General features: G+C 43.4%; 1 protein-coding gene across 1 annotated transcript in view; it reads right to left on the reverse strand.

Moving 5' to 3' along the window:
- Nucleotides 1–7805, reverse strand: part of OPRK1 (opioid receptor kappa 1) — a 30844-nt gene extending 23039 nt beyond the window's left edge. Inside the window, exons 1-2 of the mRNA XM_032316697.1 lie at nucleotides 7423–7805; nucleotides 6767–7036 (exon numbers count right to left, since the gene is read on the reverse strand). Of these exons, the coding sequence (XP_032172588.1) occupies nucleotides 6767–7020 (254 nt within the window). The 5' untranslated portion in view covers nucleotides 7021–7036; nucleotides 7423–7805. The remainder of the gene's footprint in view (nucleotides 1–6766; nucleotides 7037–7422) is intronic.
- Between the last annotated feature and the right edge of the window lie 3160 nt (nucleotides 7806–10965).

The raw sequence follows: 10965 nt of genomic DNA on the forward strand, positions 1-10965 counted from the left end.
AAACTAAGTTGAAGACAGGCACCAGGAAAAATTGTAAAGTCTCATAAGGTCAACAGAATTAAGAAGTGATTTTGAAGACTACGATTGTGCCTAGAGTCTGTTAAAGGTTGGAGTTCTATGTCTGATGACTTTTTTTTCCTTTCTTTTCCTTTTTTTTTGGGGGGGGGTGGTATACAGCTGATTCTTTTCTGATCTCTGAAACACAAGGATTTGGATTTCAGCTGCAATCTCATGTTCCACAGGGAAGAAAAGAGTTCCACTTTGTAAATTCATATCATCACTTGCAATGAAATCAAGTCTCTCTTTTAAGAGCTTGTAAAATGACAAAATTACCTGGAGAAATGCAAGATAGGCACTTTTGGAAAATAATTTCTGGAGGGATCTTCACTATGCTTACTTTTGAGGAAATGTTCAACATTGATTCCAAAGAGAGGACTCAGGATACATGAGAACATATTTCTCAATCAAAGCCTGAGATAAGACAGATGTCAGAGATGGAGTAGCACAAGGTTAATCATACCAGTTTGCCTCTGCCTTTCCTTCAGTGCCTTGCTAGGAGTAGTCTGGTATTATCCAAGGTAGGCTACAGTAACACTTGAGAGAATGTGGAATATATGTGTACATACAATTGCCATGATTGCAATGAGAACTTCGAGAAGGAAAAGATACTCTTTTTCATGGATGGAAAAGAGACTCATCAGACACTCTGATCGGGTCAACTCACTTCTTCCTTAATTCTGTGATAGCCACAGTTTCCTAGAACTGACACAAGTTCAACCATGCGGCCCAGACCAACTCAGGGGTGACCTGAGTCTGTATATGCCATGTGACCTAAGATGGTCTCTGCAGAGTGGGATTTCTGTCAGTGGCTTGGAGAAGCACTCTGTTCCCTAATTGATAAGCAAGAAAATGGTTTTTTTGCAAGCTTGAATGGGTTGGCTGCCTTTGGAGAAGAAATCTGAGTTCTGGAAATGGAAGCATTTCCAGAGGATTTTTGTGGTTCTGGTTTTGTTTTTGTTTTATTTTGTTTGTTTTTTTCCCCATGTCTCTTCTAAAGCTGCCCATTAGAGAATTTCAACACTGCCCAAGCTGAACTATAAGAAAGCCAAAGTCTTCTACTCCCAGGGCAAGGGTAGCAAAAGCCTGACTCCCTAGAGGTCTTTATTGTGGTAGTGGTGAATTAATGAAACCTAATGAGAAAAGCAAAAGGCAAAACTTAAGACCAACAACCAAGTAATTTTGATTCCTGTTATTTTTGTCCTAGTAATTTTTTCCTTGTTTATGCTTATATTTAACTTTAAAAGAAGTATGCCTTTACAAGAGTAATGCTTCCCTTCAAATTAAACAAAAGAGAACATATATACATAATTTTCATGAAAATTGAAGCTTGAGGAGAGTGTTTTCTTAAGGAGAACAGAAATAGGATAGGCCGTGATTAGGGCTGAATTATGTCCCCTCAGATACATGCGTTCAAATTCGAACACCCCAGTACCTCAGTGACTGAATTTTAAGATAGACACTTCAAAGACACAAAGTGAGGTAAAATCAAGGTAAAATGGGGTCATACGGGTGGGCTTTAATACAATTTGACTGGTGCCTATATCAAAGTAGGAGATTAAGACACAGACACACATGGAAAGAAGACCACGTAGAGGTCACAGAGAAAAGAGCCATCTATAAGCCAAGGAGAGAGGTCTCAGAAGAAACCAACCCTGCCAACACCTTGATCTCGGACTTCTAGTCTCCCTGTGAGAAAATAATTTCTGTTGTTTAAACCACCCAGTCTGTGGACCTTTGTGACAGCAGCCTTAGCACACCAAGATAGGGCTGAGCAAAGGTTTCCCTGAGAAAGAAGGTCCCCCTGCCACAAGCAGCCTGTCTCTGCTGATGCCTGCCTTCCCACCAGACTTGCTCAGCCGGTCCCACCAACACGTAACCCAATTCCTTGCAACAAATCTCTTCACAGGTACATCTCCTACTGGCTCTACTGTTCTGAATGAATCCTGAATAATACAGAGAGTGAGAAAAGTGAGGATAGAAGAGCTGAGATGGCTCTGGAAAATATGACCAATTAAGAAACACAAGAAGAGTAGGTTGTGCTGTGGACAAGAGAATCCCAAGGATGTGCCAGGAAGTGAAGGACAGGGTGCTATCAGAAAAAGCAAGGGGCATAAGACTGGTCAAGCATATCAGATCTCCACAGAAATCAAGGGACAGTCAGCCAAAATGAGAAGCTGAAACATGATGCTCTAGCTTTGGTAAAGGAGCATCAGGGAGGGAATCCATGCACACAGGACTGAGGAACATGTGAAAGACAAGAAAATGAAGAAGGATTATCCCTCTAAGAAGTTTACCTACAATACACAGGAGGATGAAAAGACATTAGGTAAAGGAACTCAGAAAAATGGAAGGGTCGTGGATATTGATTACCTGTAAGATGACAGATGCTTGAATATGTCCAGGAGCTTAAAGGACAAAAGCAGTGGAGAGATTACAGATAGCAGAGAAATGGGTTAGCTAACACAGCAGAAACCTCAGGAGAGCCCAAGGTGATGAGATGCAACCCTCAGGAGCAGGGATCTGCTATGGATACAAAGAAGGAAACATCCCACAGAGAAGGGATGCTATGAGGGAGCGTGGCTGCCAGTGCATGTACATAGGGAGAACATCCCCAGCAGCTAGACTCCAGTGCCACAGTGAACTACTGGGTTAAGATCATCCCATGACCATGATGAAATACGGTTAGGGAGGGCTTAGGAATTAGTACCGATTAAATTAGTTTAGTGTTTTTTTGCTTTGTTTTCTTTTGTCTTGTTTGGGGTTTTTCTTTTGTTGTTCCTTTGTTTTGTTTTGGTTTGGTTTTTGTTTTCTAGTGACGAATAGGAAAAGGTATTGTTTCTTTCTGGAAAGAGAAGAGAGACACAGAAACACTAGGCAGACTTGGGTTCAACTACTCTTGAAGGTGGTGACTTTGCCTTCAAGTATATCTTTACAAAGATAAAATTGATTTTATTCAGCGGCATTCAATTCGCTGGGAATAGGAACAGGAAGGTAAAGTACTAGCTCGATCCAGGGTCGGGGTTCAGTGGAAGAAAAGAGCAGAAGGACAAGAAGGCAAGGCAGCTGAATGCATTGTCAAGAAAGGCTGCAGTGATGGTTTATGGTGTCCAGGCAACGTAAGAGAAAAGGAGAGTCTGGGAGAAAATGAATTCTTACTGCCCAGTAAGAAAATATCCACAGGTCTGCAGGAGTGGTATAGTGGGCAATGAATTGAACAGTGAGACAAAGCACAGGCTCTGGGGTCAGCCTGGCTCCACGATCAGCAAGGTGTGACCTTTGTCAGTTTATTTAATCTTTCTTTGCTTTCACTTCACCATCTGTTAAATGGGATAGTAATACACCTATGGTTGTGAAGAATAAATAAAATGATTCCCATGAAGTAGGGAGCTTTACCCATCTGGCATATATTTAGTGTCCCTCAAGTTTTAGTCATGTCTGCTAGGGGTGGAGACAGCTGTATGCGTGGGAGTTGCAGGAGAATGTAAGTTTTAGATGTCACAGGTGAGACTGCCTGGCAGGATCCAGGATGTGGGTGTGGGTGTGGGTGGCCATCCCAACATTCGCTGCAGGTGACCTACACAGGTAGAGGTGGAGAGAACACAGGCTTAGGATCCTAAGTGTCACACCCATTGGCAAATCCGAGGTATCCATAGGAGCCAAATATAGAGATCCAGGGCTGAGGTAAGAACCTCCCATCCTGGGGCGCCTGGGTGGCTCAGTGGGTTAAGCCTCTGCCTTCTGCTCAGGTCATGATCCCAGGGTCCTGGGATCAAGCACCACATGGAGCTCTCTGCTCAGCAGGGAGTCTGCTTCCTCCTCTCTCTCTGTCTGCCTCGCTACATACGTGTGATCGCTGTCTGTCAAATAAATAAATAAAACCTTTAAAAAAAAAAAAGAACCTCCCATTCCAGGTCCACAAATGCCAAAGTCTAGTGAGAAGGGAGCATCTTGGTGCTTAATTTTAAGGTTTTCACAATGAAAAGTTACTATGCCCTAATATTAGGCAGTTATGGCAATTGGTACCTATGAAATGATGAAAACCCTTGAAATTATAAATATATTCAGAGGGTACTGAGTAGCATTTCAGGCACTCAATATGGGAAATCAATGTATAAGAGAGCTCTAAAAACAGTCAAAGCTTTTTCCACAACCCTAAGTTACTCCCCAGGTTTGAGATGACCATCTCGGACCTGCACCTGCCCTGACATCCAAGCATCTTTAGAATGATGTCCTAGACGGCTGAACCATGACTCTTTTCAATGTGTAGTATTTTAAAATAGTGTTCCTCTCAAAAGTGATCCTCCATCTTTTCAAGCATTGTTGCTCAGCCCTCAAGATCGATTACAAATCCACGTATGAACCCTCACTCCTGTTCTGCCCTCAGTTCTGATATGTCCACCATACCCACCTCTCTCAAGTCTTCAGTTCCTTCTTCTGAGCAAAATAAACCCAAGTTCAACAACTTCTCTTCTGAGGTTTTATTTTTCAACTCTTTGACCATGTCTCAGTCTTAACCAACTCCAAATACTCCTTAATCCTCTTAGCTATAGCTGTAAGCAAACTAATGTTTCAGTACACTGGCATTCCAGGATGGTAGCAGAACTCCTCACTTTTCATATTTCATCTCCAAGTAGGTAAGAGTGGGGTGGGAGGATGATTGTTACATGAACTCGCTAACTTCTTTGGTATTTTTAGCTGAATTTATCTCCTTTTAACAAATTTTAGTCCTGGGTATCTTTTGGATACACACACACACACACATATAATTATAGACTGCATATGTTATATAAATATGTGACTAATTAGTAAGTGTACCATATTATGATTTATAATGGTGATTATTCACTATATGTAATTATATGTAATTGTTATATATATTTATATTTCATTTCTATTTCTATTTCTTCATATTCATATTTGCTATTAAAGGTCCTAGTTAATCTATAATTCTGTTTTCATTCTGACACGTCTACTGTTCCCCATGGAGTTGTCTTTACACACATTTTAGGATTCTTCATTCCTTTTGATCATATTCTGTACGGTTATATAAACAGTTGTTAAGCAACTAAGAAGCTCTTCTCAAACTCAAAACTTCAGGTGCTCATTCAAATAACAGTAAGATGTTTTGCTCATGCACTTAAATATAAGTAGGAACACAGTTTTTTTTTTCTTAGCATCTTCTTATTTAACAATGTTTTATTACAAAACAACAGCCTCTGAACAGAGAATTTTTAAAATTTTTAATTGTAATTGAGAACACAGCTGTCTTTTCTTTTCTCTTGGTTGCTATAATCTTCTCTCTAAAGGTGAGCAACCCTGAAATTACTAATGATTTGGAAAAACAACGTGTTTCAAAATATTTTCTTCCTCTGTAGCCTTTACTCATCATAGAGCAAATGCCCAAAAAATGCAATACACAGTTACGGAAACCAAGGCTAATAAGCCAGAAGCACTAACTGGAGGTGAAATGAGATTTAAAATATGTATTCACAGGCCTAAATGATGAGTTTTAGTTCCGGAGCGCAGATGAAGATAAAAGACCTGACATTTTCCAATCTAGATAGACAGTTTAATGGGCATTTTTTATTATGATGACTTCCCAAGGCTCATGCTACTATAGATAGTGTTCTTAAGGGTCATATAAAATATAGAGCTAAAGTTAGAATTTAAAAACAAGAACGTAGTTTTTATTCATCCCTTCAATGCCTCTGAAAAGAGTGACTTGTGTCCCTTATTTCACAAGGACTTCTCAAAGGAATGTAAGCCCCTTATTCACTCTCAACTCTCCCAGAAAGGGAAATACATATATATCAAAGGGCATCCAGAGCAAGGTTGGGATTTTTTTTTTCCTTTTCTTGTTTTCTTTGTTGAAAGAGGCCAAAATAAGAATTGCTTCACTTACCAGAAAATAGCAAATATAGGTGGATATTGGGGTATTTATAATTAGAAGCTGACTTCAATGTAATGCCACCAAAGAACAATAAAATAGAACCATCTGCTTCTCTAGATGGAAAATAAAAAGTAAAGCAATATTTGAAAACCTCCACTACCCACACTTTAAAGGGTAAATATTGGATATTGGATGGCTTATTTACCAAAAAATCACTGATATTCTAAATAAATAAGGAAATATTTCAATACTAAAAGGGCTCATGCATGGATACCAACAACTCTAAATAGTATATTGACTTTTGCTCATAAACCATAATACCAATCTGATGAGTCACTTAAAATTCTGAATTATCTCCAATGCATTCGTGGGCCTGAATTTTACCTTAAGAATTATTTGCAAAGGACAGACCAAAGTGCTCCGAACTGGCGTGGGCAACCAGGCAAAAAAGCCAGTTAAAGGAACTAGCTTCCTTTCCAGAAGACACTGACCTTTCTCCACACCCTAGTACTTAGCCTGACCACAGTTTTCAGTAGGGGCCAGCGTTGGGGGTGGGTGAAGAGGAGGGTCGTTCAAATGCTCAAACAGCTCCTGGCTGTGCGATTCGCCCCGTGTGAATTTCGCAGTTCCCCACCCAAAACTCTTCCAGGAAATCCTTTACTTCAAGGAGGCCACCCTCTGAGAATCTCCGGGGTCCCCGCAAGAACTGCAAGGAGTCTCCGCCACCAGGCTGGAGCCCCAACCTCCAGTCCTGGCGGCAGAGCCCGACCTTCCCTCCAGACACCACCCACTGCGGCGCCCGGACCTCACACTCACCGGATGATCACGAACATGACCAGAGAGTTGCCCACCAAGCCCACGACGAACACCACGGAGTAGACCGCCGTGATGATGACTGGGATGGCGGGAGAGATGTGCGCGGACTCCAGCGGCGCGCCCTCGGAGCCCCCGCTGCTGTTGCGGTCGGCCTCGGCCCAGTCGGGCAGCCAGCTGCCGTTTGGGAGCAGGCAGGTGCTCGGGGAGCAGGTGGGGCTCGGCTCCCCGCGGAAGATCTGGACCGGGGACTCCATGGTCAGGCGACTGCAGCTGGAGGGCAAGCAGAGGAAGAACTGCGGGGTCACGAGAGCTAGCTGGACCCAGAGAGGCAAACTTTGCCAGCACGCGGGCCAGCGAGCGGAGGCCAGTAGCCCGCGAAGCCCGGGACCCCCTGATGCCCACTCCGGCGCCGTGTCCCCCGGGGCGGGAGAAGGAGGGTGGACCTCTCGCTGCCGCTGGGTACTAGTGAGGCGGACAGCCACCGCTCGCTCCTCTTCCCCAGCTCCAGAAATCCCCTCCAGCCCTTTCCTAGGCACGGTCCCCTGGTGGAATTGTCCCCAGACTGATGATCTGAGCCCCCAGGAACAAAAAGCACTCGAGCTCAGAGCCCTGGCTCCCCAGGACTGCTCCTAGAAAGTCAAAAGCCCGAAGCTTACCTCAGGCTCCCGAAGACCCGCGCAGTGGTTCAGGGGACGTCCTGGCCCCTGCGGAACCTTGCGCTCCCGGAGCGGCTCAGCCCTCGGAGTCGCCGCGCAGCCGAAGCTCAATGCTCCGACAGAGGTACCTTTTCTACCCAGCTCGGTCGCCGCGGCTCACGCGGCTCCCCACAACCTGCGGCGGCTCAGCCAGGCCTTTGCTGCTAGGACTCGGCGGGAGCACTGGCCGGGCGGGGGGAGAGCTCAGGGGAGCCCCGCCCCGGGCCGCGCCCCGCCCCGCCCCGTGCCGCCCACCCAAACCCAGCTTGGCCAGCAGAGGTTAACTGCCCAGCCTCGGGAAGCCCCCAGCTGAAGCTCAGTGAGCACCAACTACCTAGAGCCACAGTATCCTGTCTTGGACAGCCCAAAGACTGAGAGCTGCTGTTCCCTCTAGTTTTAGTAATAAGGAAGGATGTGCCTCAATGGGAGCATGCTTCTAGATTATCTATAATAAAGTCTAGAACTAGTGCGGGCCTCATTCTCCAGGCAGGTCTTCTTTCAAGGGAGGAGAAAAAACGTGCTTTTGTTTATTTGAATGACCCATCCAAATAAAGTAGCAAAATAGTCTAATTAGAATAAGACCAGGTCATAAGATATTAATGATTTAGTATACATAAATAGAATATTCCTGTACATTCCATTCCTTCTAGTCTTCTCTCAGATGACACACAGATTGCACCTCACAGATAGTAACTGTATCTCGTGCTATTACCTGCGAATAAGTAAAACACTCTCCCTACTCAGGCCTCGATGTTGGCTGGGGAGTTGACAATGTCTCTTTCTTTCTTTATTCCCTGCAGTCATCAATTTTCTGTCCCTAGGGTGCCTTTATTTATGAAGCCCCCAAGAGCCTGAACTCCCATAGAGAAATTCAGTTATTGTCATTTCTGTGGTTAACTCTACCAGTCAAGGATTGCTCAGATTCTGCTGGGTGAAAGACGCCCTCCAACAAAGAGACCCAGGGAACAATGACAAAAATGAAGGAAGGCCAAGGTAGGTTGTTCAGGGGAGCAAGGACTCAACCACTGAAGTGAAGGTCCTGAAGGACAGTGGGGAGCTTCCCCTTTCCAAACTGGGTATGGGAGTCAGGAGGCTGACACAGTCATTTCCTTCATCAGTCCACTGCAGAAGAGAGCTCCTACCTTATTCAAGATGCTGTGACCCCCAAAGAGGCATTTGACACCAGGGTCTTAACAACCTCAAGATGCACAGCTCTTCTTAGGAATTTGATTCAAAAAACAACAGCAAAGCTCTCCTTTGCCCAAAAGAATCCCTCCAACCCTGGGATCATAGGTGTTTTGAAAAGTATTATCAAATCTTACATTGTTTTTTAGGTTTTGATTGCAGATTTTCATTAGAAGATGACAAAACATCAGAATGGTGGGATCTCCATGTGTCTGAGGGTACTTCTGTGTTAGGAAGATGGCAGATGAATCATCTCCAGATGTCTGGGGGCTCATTTCCTGCCCAAACTAACTACCACCAAACTAACCCAGGAAGACATTGTGTTTGAAAACTAAGCAGTATCCAAGTAAGAAAGTAAAAATAATATGTTTAAGTAAAATAGCTAGGAAAGACGGAATTATCCATCTCTCTTTCTGTCTACTACCTATTTATTTATTATTTCATGCATTGAAAATACCTACAACTGTCTCTGTGCAACACACTTTTGTTTTGTTTTGTTTTCGTTTTGTTTTATTACTTTTCAGTATTCCAGAATTCATTGTTTATGCACCATACCCAGCGCTCCATGCAATGCATGCCCTCTATAATAGCCATCACCAGGCTCACCCAACCCCTCAACCCCCTCCCTTCTGAAAGAGTATTTATAATATCTATCCTGCTTTTGCATTCACCACATTGGTTAATTTTTGTTGTTGTACTTAGCACCCAGGTGGCTCATACAGCTGGTAACATTACTGAGCTGGGCTCAAACACGGGTGTTTCTGGCCCTTGCCATATGCTGATTGCACAGAATAGTTTCATGTAAGGGAGCAAATGCAGAACAACTCTTCCCCAAAAGACAAAATATATAGAGAGAAAGGGTTATTTGGCAAAGATAAAAAAGAGGAACAGGAAAGGTATTACTTGAAAAGATATAAGTAAACTTTCTTTTTTTAAGATTTATTTATTTGAGAGAGAGTGCATGAGTGGGTGTGGGGGGCAGAAGAACAGAGGCAGAGGGAGAGAGAGAAGCAGACTCCCCACTGAGCAGGGAACCCAATGTGGGGCTGGATCCCAGGACCCTGAAATCATGAACTGAGCCAAAGGCAAAGGCTTAACCGACTGAGCCACTAAGGCACTCTAACAGTTTTAAAGAGGTTAAAAATACTTTAAAGAAGTTTCCAAGTTTGTACAATTCCAATAACTTGAACTTTTTGCCCTCCCATAGTGTGTGTGTGTGGAGAGGTTTGCTAGGTACTCTATAATGAAAGCAGAATGCAGAACTCAGCCTGGGACTTCTAAACTATAAGATGATGTTCTCATTCTGATCACCAATAAGAAAACTCTACTAGTTGGGACAGCCTTTTGAAGGCAAAAAACTACTAATTATGATAAAGGAAGTTTTGTTTCATTTGAATACTCCTATTTTTTTCTTTTTATTACCAAACTAATGGCCAAAATAAAGTGAAGCCAAAATGGGCAGAGCATTAAGAAACCTTCAGGCAGTTGCAGTTGCCAGGGGAACCTGGCTTGTGTCTCTGAACACAGTGAGGAAGTCTGCTTATGTGCAGTCAGGTTGTCAGGAATATGAGATTTTATCACAATATTGGAGAAGAGCCTATAAAATAGAGAGGAAAAACAAACTGCTAAAATGCTGTATAGTATTATGCACTGATACAAAGCACATGTTATTAAACTTACCCGCACTTGATCGTTACCTGCCATTCTGCTCAGGGCTACCACTAAGCTTATAACTACAAGTAAAGTACTTTTAAAGCTGCAAAATGGGGGCGCCTGGGTGGCTCAGTGGATTAAGCCGCTGCCTTCGGCTCAGGTCATGATCTCAGTGTCCTGGGATCGAGCCCTGCATCGGGCTCTTTGCTCAGCGGGAGCCTGCTTCTCTCTCTCTCTCTGCCTGACTCTCCGCCTACTTGTGATTTCTCTCTCTGTCAAATAAATAAATAAAATCTTTAAAAAAAAAAAAAAATAAAGCTGCAAAATGTGTTCTCAGTGATTCTTATTGCTTCATGCTACAAAGTAGCTTGGGGAGTGTGTCCTTTGGCATTTCTATTGTATAGACTATGGATACCACCAGTAAACTATGATCAACTGGCTTTTTTGTGGCTCTAAAAACAGACATAAACCTGCAATAAGTATACAGCTGAAGGCAGCAATTACATTTGCTTAAGACCCAGGTGTGGCCAGTGCAACCTCAGAGGAGCCAGAATGCAGCAGTGTCCTTCATGTTACTGATCAGATATTGCTGAATACAGGTGAGAAGGCAGGACTCGAGGGAGTAACAAAACAGGGCAGTTTTTCCCAAATTATCCAATCTAGTGT

Source organism: Mustela erminea, chromosome 16 (genome assembly GCF_009829155.1).
Source record: "Mustela erminea isolate mMusErm1 chromosome 16, mMusErm1.Pri, whole genome shotgun sequence".
Taxonomy (NCBI): Eukaryota; Metazoa; Chordata; class Mammalia; order Carnivora; family Mustelidae; genus Mustela; species Mustela erminea.